The sequence below is a fragment of the Argopecten irradians genome, chromosome 9 (assembly GCF_041381155.1).
Source record: "Argopecten irradians isolate NY chromosome 9, Ai_NY, whole genome shotgun sequence".
NCBI classification, from domain to species: Eukaryota; Metazoa; Mollusca; class Bivalvia; order Pectinida; family Pectinidae; genus Argopecten; species Argopecten irradians.
Window position 1 is genome coordinate 4,053,067 of NC_091142.1, and position 23,614 is coordinate 4,076,680.

The 23,614-nt window shown below is 36.4% G+C and overlaps 2 protein-coding genes across 2 annotated transcripts; both read left to right on the forward strand.

Annotated features, from left to right (window-relative positions):
- The first annotated feature begins 313 nt into the window (after window positions 1–313).
- On the forward strand, window positions 314–19,668 carry LOC138331242 (uncharacterized). The gene is made up of 19 exons (XM_069278743.1): window positions 314–354; window positions 1,279–1,358; window positions 2,327–2,562; window positions 3,304–3,397; window positions 3,742–3,861; window positions 5,589–5,708; window positions 6,083–6,220; window positions 6,687–6,962; window positions 7,468–7,585; window positions 9,495–10,659; window positions 11,038–12,063; window positions 13,973–14,672; window positions 14,863–14,979; window positions 15,113–15,423; window positions 15,541–15,648; window positions 15,983–16,139; window positions 16,512–16,695; window positions 17,483–19,089; window positions 19,298–19,668. Exons 2-18 carry the CDS (start codon window positions 1,292–1,294, stop codon window positions 17,565–17,567), a joined length of 5,022 nt encoding a protein of 1,673 aa, XP_069134844.1. The 5' UTR covers window positions 314–354; window positions 1,279–1,291; the 3' UTR covers window positions 17,568–19,089; window positions 19,298–19,668.
- A 439-nt stretch (window positions 19,669–20,107) lies between these two features.
- Window positions 20,108–21,922, forward strand: LOC138331125 (uncharacterized). The gene is made up of 3 exons (XM_069278590.1): window positions 20,108–20,559; window positions 20,740–21,252; window positions 21,414–21,922. Exons 1-3 carry the CDS (start codon window positions 20,196–20,198, stop codon window positions 21,680–21,682), a joined length of 1,146 nt encoding a protein of 381 aa, XP_069134691.1. The 5' UTR covers window positions 20,108–20,195; the 3' UTR covers window positions 21,683–21,922.
- The last annotated feature ends 1,692 nt before the right edge of the window (window positions 21,923–23,614 follow it).

A 23,614-nucleotide genomic window follows, 5' to 3' on the forward strand; every position in this document is an offset into this window, starting at 1 on the left:
CATGCAAGCATCTCCGATGATTTTTCCTTTGGCTAGATAACAATATCCCACATAATAGTTGTGTGATTATCATTAACTAGTGTAAGTCTTAGAGAATATCCGATAAATCAGCACTGTCTACCGTCTCGTGAAAAGGCACATAATTTAAAAATCTATAAGACGACAACTGCACGACATACGAATTTGTCTGAGAAATACCAAAAACACACGGAGATTAATAATCTACTGGTGTGTGATTTCAAAGGACAAGCTTGATCTCCGATTCCCGGTTATATATATAACGTTTTGGCGATAAGAGGATCACACACATATAGACTGACACTCCGGTCTGTCAGTACAGATTGGTTGTTAGAGGTATGTAAAATGTTCGCAAGCTTTCACGATATACTTATCTGGTAGATTCTTTATAAATTGTGCTTTTTGTATACATTTATTGAAATATCTTTGTTTACTTTTTACCTAAAAATAATTACTATACCACCTTTTCTGATGGAGGATGCCTTTATTCGTTATATATGTTTTCGTTATTTGTTTTATGAATCATCAGTAGATCCATTTTTTATAATAAACTAGAAAAATGACAGGTCAAAAATGGCTCGCTTAATTAGCCATACGATAAGAAAGTTACATGTAGTATCTTGACAATGTACACTGTTAAAGATGACTAAAACGACGGATGATGGTAGAGTAAAACACCATTACAACGAACCGCTAGAGATGAAAAAAAATAACATTTTGCATTGTACACATATAGTACAAACACCTTATAGGAGATTAAGAAATGGAATGCACTATGTTTTAATAACAAATTTGTTGTAAGCACATTGATTGTAATACTGTTTTACAGATAAATGAAATCTTATGCAAACAGGCGATTATTGAATGAATGAATTAATTTATTTCTTGATTTCCTCCATTAGACACGAAGAATAGTTTATAATAGAAACATTAAACATTTAAAACAAAAATATATTATTTAACATGCACGCCGACATAAGCTTTCTTTAAATCTTTAAATTTCAACATACCAATTTGACCTTCAGTCAACTCCTTGTGAATACCTTTGCTTCATAATTTTATCACAGAACGTGTATCAGATAATTATGAAACTTTTTTTTTCTCAATCTCTAAATCATTGTCAATATGCCCGTTTTGAACCTGGTTAGTCCAAAACGTTACACTGCATCTCTAAATAACAAAGAATATCATTATATGAAATGTAAGAGTAATAGTCTACCTCCTTCTATTATAAATGTAAAAAATTGGTTGTTGTTGCAGGTACATACCGATCATGGGTAGGGATTTTTCCCTTCTTAGGGGTGTGCTTACGCTGCTACTCATCCAGTCGTCTGTGTCAGGTAAGGCACAATATATCGTTCGTGTTGTTCACCGAGTGTTATTGTCGTTTTATATAGACAATAGTCCTAGAATAAAAATTGACAAAAGGAAGGCAAAGTAAATTAGCATATGGTGAACAAGATGGTAAATACATAATACGTAATACGCGGATCTAAAACACAATTGTAAACAAGTATACAATATGATAATATGCTAATACATGAATCCATTAATGGATGCAGAACAAGGTGCTTTTGCTGTCCCGCCATTAACAATTATTACATGGGTTGTGGGATATAAGAACTGACATACACATTGATTTTTATATGCAAATCTGTGTTAATTTACCACTACTTTATTGGTTAAATTTACTAGCTCCCCACTTTTTACTCAGATATACACAAGTCTTTCGAAATAACACACCCCTAGAATCTAACGCATATCAGCACTCGACAAATTCTGCCGAATCAATCAGCTTTGAATTGGGTGGGGTTTGTTTCCGATTGCGCAATCAGTTGCCAGGCGATGTAAAAATTGGGCGGAACTCGTTTCCAATTACGCAATCTCTACTGAAGTAACTTTCAAACTTCGCCTCGGTGAATAAGGAAACCAGAAACTTGTTATATTCCTCAACCCCCTTGCTTTAACTGTATATTAACACAATGATAAAAAATCACTTTTTGTTATTCTTCTTCGATATGTGCTTGGTTATGCATGGAAACGAATCGCCGCTGGGTTTTTTTAATCTACATCCGCTTAGGATACCTTACAACATAACTTAGATGAGAGAGTTAGCGTTTCCTGGTTGTACATCACAACATAGGATAGGTTGATGTTACATTTTAGTCTTTGGAGTGTCTGGGACACAAATTGTCCACAGAACGTCGTATTTTACAAATATGTAGTGCGATATACAACATTTCTGTCAAATAGCAAATAAATTGAATTTTGCCTTTATATATAAAGTTATATATTTTCCTTGTTTCAGTAGTAAGATTTAATGTGAAAATTAAAACTGGGACTAGATCGCACGCCGGAACTTCAGCTAGAGTATATATTGATGTAGAGGGAACAACAGGAAATGCAAATTCGGTGTATCTAGGAAATGACTTCCAAAATGGAGAAACCAAATACGCAGACATTTATATTGATGTTGGAAGAGTTAACGCAATTACCGTGTACCATGACAACAGTCGAGATCATCCAGGCTGGGATTTGGAATATGTATGTCATCTTTTAATTTTATTTGTTAATCATATATGTAGGAGGAATGTGGGGTTGCTGATTTCGGCCAAGCACTGTCGCAGTGACGAACTCGCAATGCGAAGAGCGACAATGCTACTATACGCCATGCATCAAATACACTATCGTATAGCGCATTGTCGTAATGTCGAAAAGAGCAGTATCGCACTAACACATAGCGCATTGACATGGCCAAAATCAGCCACCATAAGAATGTATAACTAATGTATATACAGATCTTGGTAAACATATGACCAAATTTGTGTATTCATTGAACACTAAGCATACCAATAAGCTTACGCATATAAAGCTTGATACATTATTTTTGTGTACTTTCATTGTCATATGCATATGTATTTATAACTATTTGTGCGTTCCTTTTGCGGATTCGTGCCAAGTGTACTGAATTAAACAATATGGCGGCACTTTTTTTGAAAGGTACGCTTCGAATTAAAACAACTGCTTATTAATGAGCATTACGGAGATATTTAGGGAGAAAAATACATGGTATGTAGAACACTTTAAATGCTTTTTCTATGACAACACAGCAAGTCATAAACCATACAACTTTAAAACGAAGTGCTTAATTTTGTAATCATTTTGAACACGTGGATCCAGAGCTTAAATATCTGTAAAGATTTTTCTGACCACTCGATCATATTTTCCTTATCTTTCCTATTTCAATGTCAATATTAAAAGTAAAACATGTTGATTATGATTTAGATCGAAATGTGGGATATCCCTGCTCTGCTAAAGTATACGTTTGTTTGTAACTGCTGGGTGGAAAAAGGAGATAGGCGAAGAAGGAGCTCGAAAGGTTCTATTAATTTTTTTCTATCTCTATTGATATTGATATTGTTGTTCCTGCATTTTTTAGGTAATTTTTCCAAATGACCGTAGCTAAGACTTCACAATAACAAAGTTTAAATATTTAGTATCTTATATTTCAAATTTTAGACGAAACTGGTTATTATGCCGATTGCATTCTTTACATTCTTTATGCACTATTTATAGTTTTTTTATGATAAAAAACAGATGCTAAAATAATTACTTCTTGCCTGATGCAGAGTTAACAATCTCCAAAGTTGCTATCAATTATTTATATACCTGTTCACAAAACTAAAGGTTGAATGCTTGACTATTTTTTGTTTTGTTTTACAGAATGTTACTATTATAAAGCGATCGCTCACTGTTCATCGACTCCTGTCAGAGTGCAATGTCATATTGGTAGATGCACTAGGTGTGAGGATGGGTATTTCATCGATGGTAATACATGTAGTTGTAAGTAACTCAGTTATCTACTGACGTATTTTTGCTACTAACAAAATAAAATAAACATATCACTAAGTAACACGTAAAGTTATACGGAAATTAACTGGGCATACTCGATAATACACATATCTGCTTTCTATTATTTTAGTTTTCAATATCTACAATTTAATGGATCAATTCATGAACTATACGTTAATTAACATTAATTAACTTACATTATATATAATAATAATAATACAAATACTGTATCAGAACGATTTTTTAAGTGTTCCAGCAAAATTAATATAGTGTAACTTACTTACTTTTGGAGAAAATCAACTTTTTGTGTCCCTATTTCCCTGATGCAAATATTCACTTGGAAGGTCTTTATCACTACGGTGTTTATTCGCATTGAAAACAAGCGTCCAGACGCCCTTCGCGGGTTAAGTTCATTTTACGAATTTAAAGTCAATAAAGGAAGCGGAACAATATCAAGAAAATGTGCATTTTCAGCTCTAACATCGACATTAGTCGGGCACAGAACTCGATATCGGATAATAAGAATTGCCTATAATAGTTGCAATAGGAAAATATTACGATGTCAGTAAATAAATGTTTAATTTCTTTCGTTTGATTCAATTTCTAAATTTGATGACTTGATCCCGAACATTCCAGTGACGTCACTTTTAGTATGAGTGAATGAAACGGCAGTCAGTCCCGCCAAACAGTGACGTCACAATCACCGGAATGACGCCGCTTACATATTTCCCACGGTAGTAAAAAGGAGTACACACACATTCGGTTTAGTGAATGCATCTTTTCTTGATCATTAAAGAAGCGTTTCGCTTTGAGCGAAATCGTGTAAATAACAGGCAATTTGCTTTCGTTTTGAATACCATCTTCTGTTTGTATAATGAAAAAGTTGCAGGATAAACAGAATATACGATCACTATCTTACAATACAAGTTTTATTTTGGTGTCGACAGGGAAAACCGAGATGAATCAGCAAAACCTCATCTCATCTCATCGCACAAACGATAGCAGCATCGATATTAATTAAAGCAAAATTAAAATGTTCAACGTTGGAAATATTACAAGTACATTAATTATCAACATAAACCAGTAATTGGAATAATCATTTATTTCATCTAGACTTAATAATTTGCAAATCCCATACACCGCCTTCAAGGAGACATCCTTGGCCTATCGCTACCCACGATGCTCTCGATCGTGGTCTTATATTATGTAACTTTTCGTGGGATATTAAATCTAGATATATCTGTTTTCGACAGTTAAATTTCTATGAACATGTGTAAAACAAACAGTCTCAACTGCTATTCCGAGACCGTGAAATGCAATCTTGGTCACCTTAGCCAAACATAGGGGCACGCAAATCATGGCAGAAAAGTTTACTAGTAATTTGATACGTATGTCATTTAAAAATATTGGAGACGTTTTGATATGCACGTGTATATCATGACGTTTCAAGTGGCTGCCCGTATTGTTTTTTGTGAAAAATGAATTATACATATATGTTATAAAATTCGGTTAGCTTTTTATTGTCATTATTGTTATACACTGTATGTTATATTTAAACGATAATACATATTTTACCTAAGAAGCCAATGATATATATAATGTAAGTGTCGGTTAGCTTGTAACGTAAACAAAAATAATAAAAAAAATAAAATTAGGTATATGCTTGCATTTAAGTTCACATAATGATATCATTGTGTTATCGATCGGATATATTGCAGCGTGTGGGCGAATAAATGATTGCAGTACTACATTATGCAACAATATGGCAGACCGCTGGTGTACAAAGTGTAGGGATATTGATCTGTTTAAACTGGGCAATGGAGGAAGGTCGTGTGAAAGTAAATATAACCGATAATAACCATATGATATTCATATGGTATTTGAAATATATTTTGATAATAAATTTCATTGGGAATTTACAATTTGTTTCATGATTTTTTAATATAAACTAGGTATCATGTGGAAAAATAGCTTAAATTTTTATTACAAATTAAATATATGTTTTTAACAGAAATCATCTTAGTATCCTAGCTAGCGTTGTTTCAATATAATGTTATCAAGCTGTTTCGAATATTCTATACACCTGTCTTTGCACATAACTTGACCTAGTTTTGAATTTGAATAATTATTTGTTAATTGAGCTGATGGCTAAGCACAATTAAAACTGCCTGGACCTCTTTTGCCACAATAACTGCATGTGCGACTGTTTTAGGAACGTGTTCGTGGGAGGACCGATGGTGCTGGCCCGGGACGTGTGGAAGTCCGGATACTCACAACTACGCCAGGAACTGTACATGTGACAGCACCGACTTTAGGAGAGTGTATAGTGCAACTCAAGCCAAGTGTGAATGTATGTTTAATGTATAAAACATATGTGATATACTATACAATTTGTAGAATCCATCGTGCCTTCTAGTTACCTGAATTATTAGACTCGCACTTCTTTTGTTCAAAAATAACATCTCATTAAATATATACATTTAAATATTTGTTTCGAATAACACTATTAGCAAAATATTAAGTATGTGTCACCCACAACTCCCACTATTTCAACATATCAAAGGTTTACTTTTTGTATGACATAAAATGTTCGTTGCTGTCGTGGTTACAATGTCGGTATTGATTAAATACAATACTGGTACACAGTTGGGCCGAGCCACGAATATTTTTACGTGCGAAATGATTCCAAACGACAAAAAAAGAGTTTACGGATATTTTATACGGTATTACTCCAAATTAGTTTCCCTTTTATTAGTTATCATTGTCATTTATTTACAATGCACTCTGCTGTTCACATCTTAATTTGTCATTTAAAGTGGCAAAGCCTCCAGAAGTCATTACATGCCGAATGAAAATCATTGACCAGCATAACGACGAACGCATGTCCATGGTGACACCTGGACAACCGAATCATTGTTCCAATCAACAGGATTTTTACGGCAACATACAAGTCAAGCACGTGGACACTAGCACAACTTTCGATCTTCTGGTTAACGTGTCTCATCTAAATTCTCAAAAGCCTCATTTCGTCACTGATTATGCATTTGGTATCACCGACGTACATTTCATCATTGTGAAAAAGACCACGTCAGGTAAGTAATGAAAAACCGTGCTTACATTTATATTAACACGTAAAAATTTAACAAATTAAAAGGGTTCTCATCATATAATGGAAAATGGCAACTCAAATACTTCGGGTTGCTGTACTATGATTTAATTTTATTTCCTACCCATGACAAAAACAAAGTATCCTGCAATTCGGGACGGTTTCTTATGTGGCTCAGCTATATGTGTATGATAAATCAATCGAAGGACTTTAATCATAACAACAATGAGTTTATTGTAATGTTCTGTGATTCGTCTATGAGTCCGTGGTTTTCCATAATGAAACTGTGCGGAATGAGATACGTTTTTAACGCCGGGAGATAAAAAAAATATTTTTAAACATTATCTTGAACAGGCATTTACACAATGGAGGTCCTAAATATTAACCCTACTGGTTGAAAGAACATTTTTCAAAATTATATCCAAGCTAAACCATATTATTTTGTTGTTTTCTTCAAAAGGCATATTGGTCGTAATTTTTTTATGTTTCAGACTCAGAAACCATTAAAAAAATCCCGATAAAAGAGGATCCAGACAGCAATAACATTTTGACCCCGGTGTCCTTTGATCGAACCCTTAATAATGCATTTAGTTTGGAAAATGGTCAAAGGTAAGAAATTAATAATTTAGCAATATTATTTTATTCTCCGTGTTCACCGCCATATAGAAATATTTTTAGTTTATTTTATCTGCTAGTCTAATTGTCTTTACGTTACTCTGTCACGCTTTAAATCCCTATCTCTGAATTCGTTGAACATTAAGATATATAATAGAAATCCGGACAGTAGATGTAACGGTACTGAGATCAATTTTGTCTACTAGATTTACCATGATACATTACTCTATACATGTTGGGGATGTGTAAACTTTCGCGGGTGTAAACTTTCGGGGGGTGTAAACTTTCGCGGGTGTAAACTTTCGGGGGTGTAAACTTTCGCGGGTGTAAACTTTCGGGGGTGTAAACTTTCGCGGGTGTAAACTTTCGCGGCGGATGTAAACTTTCGGGGGTGTAAACCTTCGCGGGTGTAGACTTTCGGGGGTGTAAAATTTCGCGGATGTCAATTTTCGCGATATACTGTTTGAACTTATTGGCGAAGGTTTGTTTTCGCAAATTATCTTTGTAGCATTTAAAAGTATTATTTATATAACAGTATATGTTATACCAATCCATGACTTTTGAAAAATACCGTAAGGTATTTAATTTCGCGACTTTGGTGAAATCCGCAAGTTCAGCGAAAATAAAAAAACCGCGAATATTAGCAAACATATAGGATATATTACGCATTTTGATAAGGAACATTTATTTCAATGGTTGATTCATTTTCACACATGCACATGGTGTCCAGATTCAATGACATCGGGTAAATGATTTGTTGATTGAATATGTTTAACGTCATGCTAAGGTCATTTTAAGACGAACCCCTTATGTGTAATGTATTTCGTGTATGAATGTATGAACGAAGGCTGCGACATATCTGCGTGTATATATCATGGAATAACAGTCGAATTTATACAATTATTATACAATGTAATTCGCCGATTCATTTCCACATGAAAATGTGAATGTTGATGGATGAAATTTAATGTGTGAATATAGATGCATCATGCGATAAATCAGGTAAAATTTCAAGTGTATTATATGTTAAGCAGCGTGAATTTGCTTAATAAGAAGTTTGAGTACCATCATATCTGCGTATATCATCCGTTATTCTAAAAGGCGTAAGCAGGTTATATAGATCTTTACATCGAATTTCATTTTCCACATATGTTTCTCAACATTCATTGAAATAAAACAATAAACACAATTTATTCTTGCAACATTTTACACTCACACAAAATAACAAAAAAACAAGAATGTGGCAAGATCGAAGTTATGGTAGGTGAAATTTCCTTACAATTAATATCTCAACCTAATACTGATTATTTCAATGGAAAACAGTCTGAATGTCTACGTTTTATAGTTATATTTTGGAATCAAGGCGCCTGTTTGCAGTTTTTTTTTATTTAATTTTGATTTTGGTGTCAAATGAAAAAGCAACTATTTTGACGAATACGTACGAATACGTCTATTTAGCATAACATTTCCGATAAAGATACTATATGCTTTTAACAATAGAAACATATGAATGATAAAATAGATATAGTATTATTAGAATTGAATTGGAATTGGAAGACCTAAAACATATATAAACGGTGTTTATTGGGTTATCACCATTGCTGCATGGTATTATTGCTTAAATGATTGTGTATCAAATATGATGTAAAATATCAATAAGAAATGGATACATTACTTGATCAAAACTGGGAAGATATCCCAATCAACTGTATACATGGAATGTATTTTGAAGTTTTTATTAAAATGTTGGTCTCTTTTGATTACTTAATTGGTGTGTTATTTTGTGTGTGTTCTGTTTCTGTGCTAGTTTTCGTTTGTTTATGTTTATGCAATTCTTCTCCCATTGTCTATATAAGGTCATTTATAAATATATGTTACAATAATTTTGTAATTTTTCTTTTAGGCTTTGTCTTCGATATGTGATAAAGGGTGGAGGACATATGATTTCTATGAATGTCCAAAATAATAGTACACATCCAGTACCATACCCTAAAACGTCTTCTACGAGAGAGTTATGTTACTGGTATGACAATGCCCCGCCAGAACACTGTTTTGAACATTCCGCTTGTGGTACAGAACCACTGGACACAACCAGCCGTATACTGACGAGTCGGGACTTCATAGTAACCTTCACAGGCTGGGATGACCCTTCTCCTGTACCTGGAAATTCAAAGTTTTCTTCCGGTATACATACCTACGTAATAAACATGTATGAGGTTAAAGAGTCGGGGTCTGATTTCCTTAGTGTTGCCAGAATTCCTGTTATACCGGCAGTACAGACAGAAAAAATATCTCCGGTAAATATCAGCATTCCCTCCAATTTACCAAATCCAGCTATGTACGCTATAGTTTTAGAAGTGACGGACATTGCTAAAAATGTGCGACAAGCTCGAAGATTCGTCATGTTTGACAATTCATCAACCGTAACCTCGCGGGATGACAACCCTTTCTACTCAACAACAGCCTCTCAGAAAACCAATCACAAGTGGCAAACAAACCTTGGACAGATATGTTACTCCTGGACCAACAAATACTACAACGACAAATTCCATACTCTGAATCTTCTAAAACCAATACGAAACGATCCACATGGCTTGATTTCTGGTGTTTACGACCAAACAACTGGAATCCTTCCCGTATCAGGAACTGAAAACATCCACGGTATCACGAGGTTTTATTACACACTAAGACGGGATGGGAAGATAATAAATAACACAGATGTTCCTGACTTTACGTCACAGAAATTATGTGTCTCACCAAAACTAACTGATGGGAATACTTATCGTTTAGATTTACTGGCAGAAGATGTGATGACCCATACCTATACAGACTCCCTGGTTACTTACATTGACTCTAGTGAACCTGAAATATTCGATATTTGGCTCGAGAAAGACGGATATGAGCGACTCTTTGTACATAACAGTATCGACTTGTCTAAAATGATTCTCACATTCGAGGCTTCTGATATACACAGTGGTATTCACTCCGTAGACTGGTCTCTTGGTACAATTTTTGGAGGGAACGATATTGGACAGGGCTCCATTGGTGTACAGCGGCTCGGCCCGAACGTAAGTATCTCTTCATTTCTTTCGTGTGAATGTCCCTCCAAGACCGTTATATTATAACATTGACAAAATTTAAGTGTTCCCTGCCATCAACATGTATTGCATTAACTGGCACTGACATGTGGAGGACGAAAAATATTAATTGTGTAGTCAGATCCATGTTGAGTATATTTAATCGTAATTTGTAATTTATACATTTCCTTTTTTAAAACCCTTGTATGGTCCATTTACAAATGCTAAATTTAAAATCCGTTACCTTTCTCATGTAGAGGAACTCAGAAGTCGTTAGTCCTTATTTCATTACCATTTGACCATTACAAAATACATGGGTATATAATTATTCGCAAACAGATGAAATCAACAATTGGATTTGTCTTTCAGATCACCTGTCCAGATGCTGTACTGACCTGTTACTGTCCTTCCGTAGGAGTTTGTTCCTTTAACAATTTCACGCTCCATCTGAACTCACTCGTCCATAACCACACCCATAAAGGAAATCACAACCGCCAGTACCACTTTACCATAACAGTTACCAATATAGCTCAACTTATCTCTGTAGAACATTTAGAAATCCTGGCTGACGACTCGCCACCCACCCCGGGGGTTGTGATGGAAGGGACGGTCGGGTCACCAGACATAGACTACACGAGTAATGAGATAGTTACTGTTAACTGGGCCGGATTCTTTGATCACGAGAGTGGTATAAAATTGTATAAGGTCGGGCTATCCAGAGAGTGTTTGGACATTGCAGAGTTTGGACGATCAAATGATAATATCACGAATAAGGGAATATCGGTCTTGGAGACAGCATTGACATCGGCCCGTCTTTCTCTGCCAGAAGATGGGAAGTTCTACGTGACTGTAGTGGCTTACAACAACGCTATGGAACCATCAAAGCCCGTCTGCTCGGATGGTATCGTTCTGGACAGGACTAAACCAAAGTTGGTCAACTTTACGTTACAGAGTGCGACTATGAGAGAGACTATTCTATGTTCTGATGGTAGCGCATGGTTCATCACAGCAAACTTAACGAAACACGAAATACGCGACATTGAGTGCAATGAAAAGTGTCAGAATTCTACCACAAATGACTTTGTCTCGAGTCTTCCAAGGGACATCCCGGATATGAAACACGATCTTACTCCGACCTGCAACATAAGTGCTTTACATGGTACTATCTATCTCCCGATCGATTTGATTAACCTAAAATGGAATATAATCGAGGGTGAAAGCCAAACTCACGAGGCATTCTTTGGGATAGGCTCAACAAAGGATTGTGGATCTTCTCCAGATGTAATAGGTTACCAGAAAACTAATCACAAATATTTCTACAAAAAACGACATACTGGCCTTAGTAACGGAGATGAGTTCTACATCTTCATCAAGTTACCAACAGTGCCGGCCTTGGTACGACGGCTGTGATTGGTCCGGTTCTACTTGATGAGTCCCCTCCCGTCTGTCCTATGATCCTGATACCAAATATCCATGACGACATTTTGTTTATCAACTGGACCAATGGAGAGTTCCGTGATAGTGATCAACATGAGGACATATCGTCCTTTAACTACCGGATTGGTAAATTGGTTTACTTCTTTTATTTCTTCATTAGTAACCTTGCTAGATCTAAAAAAAATCAAATAGGAACGATATACTTGAACTAGAAAAATATAGTTTAAAGAAAGTATGTTCTACAACACTTTGTTTATTAGCAATTAACATTGTTCATTTCTTAACTGCAGAGTCAATTTCATGACAGGTGCCTTCTTTAATTTTCAGGTCGTGAAGGGAAACTAGTGTCCGGATTTATCCCTCTTCCTAACACTGGATGTAATGGGAGTAAGTGCTTCAACATTGACGTGTCAGATATACAAGCCTACGACATCCATGCAGGATGTGAATTCTATATTGAAGTTTATGCTTTTAATAACGCCGGTTATTACTGTACTGTCGATACCGAACCATTCTATCTTCCATCGATTCTGCCTCCTGGTCATGGGATCGTTTTTGACATCATACCTGGTAACATCTCCCCTCACAAGAGCTACGAGTGACGTCGATATAGCGTTAGCGTCATCTCATGTTTGTGTTACGTGGGAGGGATTTGAACATCATGGTGGTGTTTCCTATGAATTCGGAGTTGGACAATCTCCTGGAACTGATGATGTGGTTTCGTTTCACCAAATCAGCAATACCGGCGTTCATTGTGATACAGTTACTAACCTGACCAAGTATACACAGTATTTCTCAACAGTCCGAGCGTCGTCAACAGGAGGAAAAAGGGTCGGGATCTCGGACGGTTTAATCATGGCCAACGAAGATGATATTGATTCTTCAATCTTACATGTTTATGATGGGCAAGGATGTTCTGGACGCGCACACATTCTAAAAGAAACCGTGTGTTTTCAATAAAAGAATTAGCCTTTATTCCAGCCCACAAAAATTTCCATATTGGACATACATATACCTTTATAGCAAACGCGAGCGTTTCCATTCTTAGCGAAGAAGCTATCATTCACACTCAGAGACAGATAAAACAACTATATTACACAGCTTTTACAACGATGGTTCGCTCCCCTCGCTTCAACGTGTCATCCAATGACGATAAGAATTATCATGTCAGATTATACGTTGCTGACTGCGTCATCGATCATGACATCATGTTTGCATCTAATCGGGTGTCAGTCTACTGGGACAATGATGATTTCCATCAGTATGTATCACATTACGAAGTAGAACTCCGGGTGTATCACGTGACAATGCATCACAAACTGATCTCGTGACATTGGCGTACGGCAAAACGTCTGGTAAACACCGCGTTCTACAGTTTTAATGACGTATCGTTAAAATCCGGGAGGTATATTATTTCAGTCAGACCTTGTATTCGGGAGATGTGCTTGAAATGGACCAGTTCTGACGGATTTGTAGTCATGGATGCTACGTATGATGAGTTTAATGTAGAGGCTAACTTGCATAAAACAGGAGACGCGTGTTCAAGTGTTAGCCTAACAATATCAGATATTGAATGTCCATTCGGAATAGATCATGGGTGTGATGTTATTGCTCGGTGGGGAATATTTCAGGACAACACGGCCACACTACAAGTTACACCGTGGATTGCACATCAAATATCTGAAAACCAAACAGAAAATTTCATGGTGAGTTTATTTGTTTTTAAATTACAATGCTCCATTAAAAATTATACCATGATATTTTTTTATATATAGTAATGTTTTTTATATATTATATATTGCTTTTTTACCCGTTTCGTGATCTTGTCATTTTAGTTTATATATTTGATGAATCACTTTATTTACAGATATCACAGTGTATCAAGATCCCACTGTATCCTCACCAGACATTGTTTACATGTGTTGAACTTTACTGCCCTTTGGGAACCTCTGGCTTGCAATGCGTCCCTTTAACAGTATCAGAGGATCCCAACAGCTTCGACAAGACGGCTCTGTACGAGGTAGACTCTGATTCAGATGTTGTCAGGGAAATAAGGAACTTCATCCACGCTTCAAATTTAGGAAAAAGACTCGCGTCGTTACATGAGGCCGAACTAGACTTCTCTGCAAAGCCTGTTCGTGTTGGCGGGATAATACTTGGATTGGAGGATCGCCAAGTCACATGGTATCTACTGAAGGATAAAATGAACCAATCATTCACGTGTGACGATAATCCCCCCGTGTGTGTAACTGTCCATCAAACTGTTGGAGGATTTTGTCCTTTTCAGGGGATTGTACTTGAAAACGAAATAATCCACTACATCTGTGCAGAGATAGAAAGCTATACAACTCCAAATGGACAGATACTCCCTGCCTTTCAGACTTGTGGTGATGGGTTCGTTTTTGACGAAAATCCGCCCGAGAAAGGTGACGTCATTATTATATCACAGAACGGGTACATCACTAACAACAGACATATGCTGGTCCACTGGGATGGGTTTAAGGATTTCCATGGTTACAAAGACCTGGGATACCCGGACAGTATATCCAGATATGAATATTCAATAGGTAAGATGGTTAGATCATGGTTTCTTCACTGTATGTTGACAAGCTGCATTGAATTGCAATGAATGAAATATATATTTTTCCGATTTTATTGTTTTGTTTTTGTTTTTTTTTTTTTTTTTTTTTTTTTTTTTTTTTTTTTTGGGGGGGAGATATACAATTTCTTACAACATTAATTTCCTCTATTTTAAAGGAAGCAATCCATATGGAGAAGACGTTGTTGCCAGGAAGACAATTGGTCATTCGAATTCCGTGAAAATCATCAGTCCGAATCTCCATCCGGGTTCCACGTATTATGCCACCGTTACCGGTATGACTTTTATTAGTTCACATTTAAGACACAAAGAACACATCAATCATCACATGTTGATAATCTGTTTTGTATACATTGTATTATTTGCCTTACTAATGTGCTTTATTTTTTTAAATTATCTATTTACAAGCATTTGATCACGTGGGCCATTCAAGCACAGTTGTCTCCCCTGGAGTTCTGTATGACGACACGCCCCCTGTACGTGGATCGTTACATGTTGGAACCTATCTGATGTCAAAAGACTTTATTGAGTCAGAGGTCCACGTGCACTGGACAGGTTTCGATGACGACGATAGTGGAATCGATAGGATACAGGTGGGAATTGGATCAACCAAATCGGAAACAGATATCGTGAGCTTCCGGAACTTTTCCGGGAAATGCGCCATATTTACTGACCTCTCTCACTACCATGACGGACATGACTATTATGCTATCATTCTGGTGAGTAACTTTTCTTGTATTCAGAGTGACAAGACACAATCAATTATCGTGTAAGATATACAATTTATGAATCAGACACTTTTTTAGATTATTCTTTTTTTTGTGTGTTTCATTCAGGTGACAAACAAAGCGGGACTGTCAGTTCTGTCAGCGTCAGAATCGTTTGTTATAGATAAATCCCCTCCTACAAAAGGCACGGTCCAAGATGGAGTTGACGTTCAATCGGTAATGCAATTTTGTGCAATTATCTGAACTCTTTCATGAAGTGAAGAATTAATAAGACTGTTACTGATTGAAGTATATGATTGTTATTAAAATTGCTATCAATATGGTTTTCATGGCGAAACATATGGGGTTTTTTTTTAAATGCAAAAAAATCATGAGGGATCTAGCGATCAATGATTGTTCATGGCTTTTTATTACCATCATGAAAACTGAAAGGAAACAAATTGATTAAGTTATTATAGACGAAAATTTAAAATAAAAAAAAAAAAATCTGTGGAAAAATATGTGCGGTCAATGGATCTTGGTTTTCATTTTTATTTTATTGAATTTACAGCCGGACATTGACTTTCAAGCTAACACGACACATGCTGGATGCCATTGGTCCGGATTCAGTGACCCTCATTCCGGAGTGTTGTATTATACAGCAGGTCTAGGTACCCAGCCGTCAGAGGATGACGTCAGGACCATGACTTCAACTGGAACACAGACAGGTAAGATTAAAATAATATCGCATGTGTTAGTCAGGTAAAATATGATTTCTATATCTATATCACTTCATGAAAGGTTATATATTATGCATTTTTTGTGATACCGATGAAATCAGTATCAAATCAAACGCATTCAATTTCTGATATTAGTATAAAAGTTTTGGTTGGCATGGATATATTAGAATAATGCATTCTTAAACTATTTGCATCAGATATATGCGTTCTGTTCTATGTCAACGTTGTGATCTGAGATATATGAATATCAGAATAATCAGAAGCAATATAACTTAAATCATTACATTTAAGCAAATGTATTTTTACATCCGAAGTCGGATAATGAAAATATATACACCAAATGTAAAATTGGTTTGACAGCAATACGCTGGCAGCATACACTTGTCCCGGGCGCACAGTATTTCTGTACCGTACAAGCGTGTAACGGAGCTGGATTGTGCACGTCTGTGTCATCCAACGGCTTTACTACAGACACCTCTCCACCAGTCCCAGGTGTCGTCCATGTAGGAATTGATGGACATCACTCCAGATACTGGCCTCATCCGTAAGTAAAACAATCAATCACTACGCATGGTAGTTAATAATGTAACACAAAAGAAAATTAAGAAAATTTACTCATCTCAATGAGACATTTTCTTTATTCCTCATAAACCTATTCACCGAAACCATTTATTTTCCTAACACCAGGAAGGTTGGGAATAGCCTGCAAAACACGGTTGTCGTTCCTTTGGGTAGCACGTGACGTCGTATATGTGCTACATTAGAACCATTCGAAAAGTTATCTCAATGCATCCTTTCCCTGTATATTACAATTTAAACATTTGGTGTGATATTGCTCGTTATAACACATATTAAGGTGTCTGTATGTGGGAGCAGTTTTAATTTGTAAATACATTGTAACAAATAAAGCTCCCAGCTTACCGAACTACGGTACATAGTCACCAGATCAACACAAAACGGTCCATTTTAACAATTCATATTGGATTCTTGAATATTCATTTTAAAAGTAACCGGCGGTCAAAATGTTATATATCCATGTAAATCATTGAAAACATGTGCAACAATAATTGTGAACAAGCAATTACAAGCGGAATTTGTAAACACTGTGACGCCATCGTGACGTCATCAGATTTTATTGTAATGCATTAATTGCAACAATATACGATATCTTACAACATTTTAACGTTTGCAAAGTGAGCTCTGAATGATGGGCAGCATTAACTCATATGCGTAATATGTTGTGTAGTTTTGCTATGCAAAATCCAATTATATCCCTAAGATAGACATATTTGTTAACAATATAAAAAAAAATTTGTTCTATTTTGGTACAGAGATACGATTCAAGCCCAGTGGTTTGGCTTCTCTGATGTGGAATCTGGGATAAGAAGGTACGAAGTGTGTATCCGAAGTTATTGACAATGAAACATGTGACATTTTACCTTTTCACCAATTTCCTCCTGGCCGACTACATGACTATCCCAGTCACCCTTCCACTAGACAAGACCCTATGTGTGTGTGGTCAGGGCAGAAAACCATCTTGGAATGTCTATGGAAAGCATCTCCGACAGCTTCGTCGTGGATCCAACCCCACCAATACTGGTCACCAAACCAATTATCCATACCGAAGAATACACTTCACTAAACAATATGTATCAATTTGACACTTCTGTTCTTAAACTTTCATGGAGGTTTCAGGATTCCGAGAGTCCAATTGTGAAGCAAATCGTTTCAATCACAACCCATCACGAAGGTCATACACCGGTAGAAAACATACACTTAACGAATATTAACGAACTACGTATATCACTTCCAAATAAAGAATGGCTTAGACCAGGAGATACGTACATCGCAAGAGTGACAGCCTGTAACGAGGCAGGACTTTGTACTTCTGAGAAGTCAAATAGCCTTCCTATAGACCCAACTCCTCCTCATCTTGGGTGGAATCACTGAGCCGATGACCTGGTACTCTATAACTGAATCAAATATTACAGTATCAGCAATAAACATCACTTTATCTGGATTCATAGATGTGGAATCTGGTGTCAAGCTGTACCACGTGACCGTTAGTGAGACATACAGCGGATCTGAGCTCAGTGACGGCGTTATTTCCTTTACACCATCAGGCTCTGGCATAGAAACCATCCAAGTCTTATTGAATGACACAATCGATGCAGGACAGTTACTGATAATCACAGTTTGGGCTGAAAACTTTGCTGGACTTCAAAGTGAAGATGGTAAAGTGACAGTGACTGCTGTATCCTCAAGTCCTACTGATAAACACGGAGAACTGGAAATTCTAAAACATTCCTGTGATGTACATTATTGTAACAAGGATTGTACGTGTGCTGTTGTAGGACAAAAATGTCACGATGTTGACGTACCCACTGAGTGTGCCAGAGAGATAACACAAGTTCCTCCATATCACTGTATATTGATGTCATACATGGATCTGTAAATACCCCGATATCTGCGTCTTCAGCGTGTATATCTGCTCGCTGGACAATAAACGGGTCTGGTGTTGACGATATCATGCGATTCGAATGGAGCATAGGACAAAATAATATGCCCGTTGGGACTGGAATATTTGATCCTCTGTATGAAAATCTGTGGTATGACATTGGAAAACAAACATCAATTGTTCATTGTTTGAGAGGTGAACGCTACCTTAAGCACGGAGCTAGTTATTTGGTCTACGTCAGAGTTTGGATATCTGCATCAGAGTTTATTGTGTTTACCTCATCTCCGATTGAAATTGATAACACCCCTCCATCTGTAAGGAAAGGTAGTTATATCAGAGAAAATGGCCGAGGGTCTTGTGACCGTGACCTTGACATTACCACGACACTGGATTCGTTGACTGCATGTTGGGGAAAAGTATTTAGTGACCATCAAAGTGGAATCGATTCATTCTTGGTGTCTCTGGGTACCATTCCAGGAGGTAAGATATTTAGGTCTCATACAAAGTCAGTTGCTATCTTATTTGTCATTTCAAAAATGTCAATAAAATGATTATCTAAATAACCAAGCTGTTGCTTTATAGTAACCTATAATACATTACTTCTTCCCTCGTTGACTGTTTGATACATTGATAACTATTTTGAGCGAATTTTGCAATCACTGAACTTCTGCATCATTTGTTTTGACAGCTGATGACATCATACCCATTGAAGACGTAGGTTTGAACACTTCAAAGTCCTGGTCTGACTTGACTTTATCTCCAGGAACAAAATATTACGTCACCGTCACGGCTACAAATCAAGATCGGACTCCATAAAACGCTTGTATCGGATGGTGTATTGGTCGACCAAGAAAATCCCTATACAGGTGAAGTGTTTAATACAGCGAAGTTCTATAATTCACACTCTCAAAATTATCAAGATGTTGGAGTGTCGTTCCGGGGATTCGCAGACCGTCATTCAGCCATCAAAACGTTTCTTGTGGCTTTCGACAGGTCAGGAAATGGTAGCCAAGAACTGTTAAAATTTGAAAGAATCGGTATACAGAATACAAACCGTTATACGGATATGAATCTTACAGATGGACATTGGTATAGATTTGCTGTGAAAGCATTGGATGCTGCGGGATTTGAAAGTGAAATAATATTTTCGCCTCAATTCATGTATGATTCTTCTACACCAACTGGATTTGCACCGTGCGAGTACACGAATCTGTTTAACGAAACATTAGAATCAGAAAACGGAACTTTAGTTTGGACGAAACCGATAGTCAACAACACGCATCCATCTGTTTACAGAGTTCATTTGGTATTTACTGAGATTGAGGACGGTGAATTGGTCGAAATTTCGTTTGAAGATCAAAGACATATGTATTCCATTCAATCTAATATGTTCGATACCAATGAAGTTCATGCTTCGTTTCTGAGTTCGCCACTCTTTAACGACGACCGAAGCATTGTTTTACAAATGGGCAAAGTAAACACCAATGTAAAAGTACAGCTTATGATAGATGTAAGTGACAACATCACACTTACAAACAACACCGACAATTCTGTGATTGTACGACAAGTTTCGCCATCAGAGCTTCATGTTACCGTCAACGTACTCGACGAAGAAAGTGGAATCAAAAACATTTTTTGTAGGGGCAGGTTCCACACGCGGTGGGTTTCAGATCCATCCGTTAGTTATTGTGCCACGGTCATCAACACTCTTCACAGAGGCACTGCACGGACAGGAGGTACATATCACCGCCATTGCAGAAAACCACGCCGGAGATCGGAGTCACTTTCACGCCAGTCCTGTTATTGTGGATCACACACCACCACAGATATCAAACACAAATATGACCATAAACTACAAACAAATATTGGAACAGACATTGAGCAAGGTCGGCCTTACTTGGGAGGTGACAGACGTAGAAAGTAAAATAACTCAATGTGCCTGTGCGATAGGTATGTCTATGTAATAATATTGATAAATATGGCATATCATGTGCATTAGTTTTCGTGTTTTATGACTATAAAATATATATTATAAAATTATAAAATCACACATAATAACTAAGTACCTATATCGATAAACATACGTGGATGTCTTAAATGTGAGTCAATGCATTTTTATTTCTTTTTCAGTGGATGACGACAACAGACCAATATATGACGGTATAGCTGTCTCACTCAAACAGTTTGTGACACCATTGCTTCCCCTTCCACATGGTTCAATGATATCCGCTCACATCACTTGCTACAATGATGCTAACATGAAAACATTGACTACTGTTGGACCGGTACTTATTTCTTATCTTCCTCCAGACGTGAAGGAAAGTGAAATATCCTTCGTAACAACAGCTGAGACATCGGCCGGAATTCCTGTCACCTGTCCGAGTTCACCATTAATGTTTTCCTGGGAAGGCATCGATGACGCATTTGGAATCAAAGGTTATTCATACCGTATCCTCCAGGGTGGCCAGATTTCAAAGGACTGGGAGGACACGAAGATGCGGACCTCCGTATTGGTGGAGGACATCAGTCTCACAAACAACCGTCTGTACACTGTGGAGGTCATGGCCAGTAACTACGCTGGGTTTTATAGCAAAGCCATCAACGCCTCTATTCTCGTCCTCGGACATGCTCCTACGCTCACAGGTAAGCGTAATGTTCTCGTCCCGAGAAAGGCTCATATATTACTGTAATGTAATATCTGCATTTTGAAAAGGATTTAATAATATAACGATATAACGATATAGCGATGTAATGATAAGATATACATCTCAGGATATCTAGCCTTTGTTTTATATTAAATGTAGGTAAATTTCCACGGATCACAAGAACAGGCAAGACTTTAGATGTTTCATGGAATGACGTCTTTTTTGTACGACATGAGTTACAGCCTTCATACAGCGTCACATTGGGGTCAGAAGAGGGTTTTATCGACATCATAAGTCGTAAACATTTACAAGACCAGCGATACGTGGTTGATGTCTCCTATACCGGAAATGACGTATTTACCATCATAACATGTACATATATAACAGGGACATCAAACGTGTTTCGTGGGAGGGTGACTGTCTCATAGAACAGCTCGTGTGGTTTTGTGTATTATCTAAATTCTTTTATTTGATGATTAATGCCGTAAAACACTGCTTATAAAATTGATGGTCTTGATCATTTATGGAATGGCTTTAACCGCGTCCTGACACTACTTTGTACCAAAATAAAATAAAATAAAAATTTACACTTCTATCTAATGAAAATTTTACCCTGCATTATGATTTTTTCTGAACTTTCATATATGTCGTTGCGCTTCAAATAAAGAAATATGATGATCTCTAATAAGCACTGTCTTTGTTTTAATTGGTTTCTACTTATGATAAACGTTTAAATATAAAATATAAATTTAAATTATTTTACATCGATTGCGATACAAGTTTCGAACTTATACAAATCACTTTAGTTTTCACGACTGAAAGCGCACGAGGGGTCTTAGGGTGGGAGGAAACCGGAGTGCACGGAGGTAACCCACCTGATCGGGTAGTTGACCCCTGACCTTTTCACGTCCTTGCTGGGTTGGCTTATCCAGTACACCACCCGATAGTAATATTTATATATTTGTACATTTATACAAATGTTGCTAAAAAGGTTTTGCCTTCAATTGTTATTGTGTAATCCACAGCTGAATTGATGGAATGTAAAAAAGAAAGATGAATGGTAGTTAAAGTTAATAAAGTAACGCAAATATCATGAAAACTTTCTTAAGAAGTATGGAAAAAGACTATTTCTACTTGCACATGATCCTCGAAAACTGCACGGAAAATAGTGACATAAGATGAAGCAAACCACTTGATCCTTTTATATGACTGCTATATATCTTGATACACCGTGAATTAGGAATATTTATAAATATTAGAAAATTGAAATACATGGTAATTGGATACCAAAAAGGGAAAAAAAAAAAAAAAAATACTCTATGCTAGCAGGACATAAATTGTTTTTGTATCATTGATGGTAGATCTATTTTTTGTTATCCTAAATGATTTAAGAGCTATTTAAGAAGTGAAAACAAATCTGGCAGTTCATCACGGCGCTTGCTGATTGGATTGGTAATTTATATTATATCGCTTAGTCCTATTTAGTCCTATTACTTTATGCTGTTTACCATAGATAACGATGTTTGATTTAACTGTATACCTTGTATACAATCAAACCCCACACGGTCAGAACAGAGATTATACCCGGAGGTAAACCTCATTTTGTCGATTCAAACAAAATATTTTCAATAAACTAAAGCGTGTAATGGAGTGTAGGTAATATAAACACGAAGCAAAAACAATTCATAAACAATAGATAAGGACTTCCTTGATATTCGTGTTCAATAAGTAAACACTCAACAAATATTTGGAAATACATTATTTGTATATACTAAAATGAAAACAATGAATAATCCCGAAATTTCCAAAAGTAAAAGAAATAAATCGCAGAGCGGAAACTTACATAAGAAACTCAATATAAATCACCTTGGATACGGATAGGTCAAATCAAACCATCATACGTTTAGTTATTTCAGTATACATTCTAGAAATAAGTTGTGAATGTGCAAATGTAATATTTGATAGCTATTCGGTTATTTGGTGAACTGTTTCAGTAGTTATTTAGTCGGTTAGTAGCTGTTGAAAGAACTTTAAACCTAATCATAAAATTAAACATATTAATTAGTGTGTGCAAAAATTAAACGTGACCTGTTTTACTGCTACGAACATATTGTACGCTAATCAACAACTGTAAGATAGCATCTATTCAAACCGAATATCAGGTAATAGGCATTAAATTGGCATTCGTATATTTCAGTATGATTTTTTTATACTCATTATTATATATTTACATTGCCACTGCACAGTACCTTATGTTGCTACTTAGCCCACTGCATGATATTTTCCAATATTAAGATGGGCAGTTAGGCTATGGCGTACTTATCAGAGTTGAAAAGGTCACACAAATACTGGGTTTAAGT

Bases quoted from the DNA above. Each gene is read 5' to 3' on its own strand.
- LOC138331242 (XM_069278743.1), top strand. From the start codon at position 1,292: ATGGGTAGGGATTTTTCCCTTCTTAGGGGTGTGCTTACGCTGCTACTC. The intron at 5,709-6,082 runs GTAAATATAACC...CGACTGTTTTAG, and splicing joins TGGAGGAAGGTCGTGTGAAA to GAACGTGTTCGTGGGAGGAC. The intron at 6,221-6,686 runs GTATGTTTAATG...TGTCATTTAAAG, and splicing joins AACTCAAGCCAAGTGTGAAT to TGGCAAAGCCTCCAGAAGTC.
- LOC138331125 (XM_069278590.1), top strand. From the start codon at position 20,196: ATGTTACCGTCAACGTACTCGACGAAGAAAGTGGAATCAAAAACATTT. The intron at 20,560-20,739 runs GTATGTCTATGT...TTTCTTTTTCAG, and splicing joins TCAATGTGCCTGTGCGATAG to TGGATGACGACAACAGACCA. The intron at 21,253-21,413 runs GTAAGCGTAATG...TATTAAATGTAG, and splicing joins ACATGCTCCTACGCTCACAG to GTAAATTTCCACGGATCACA.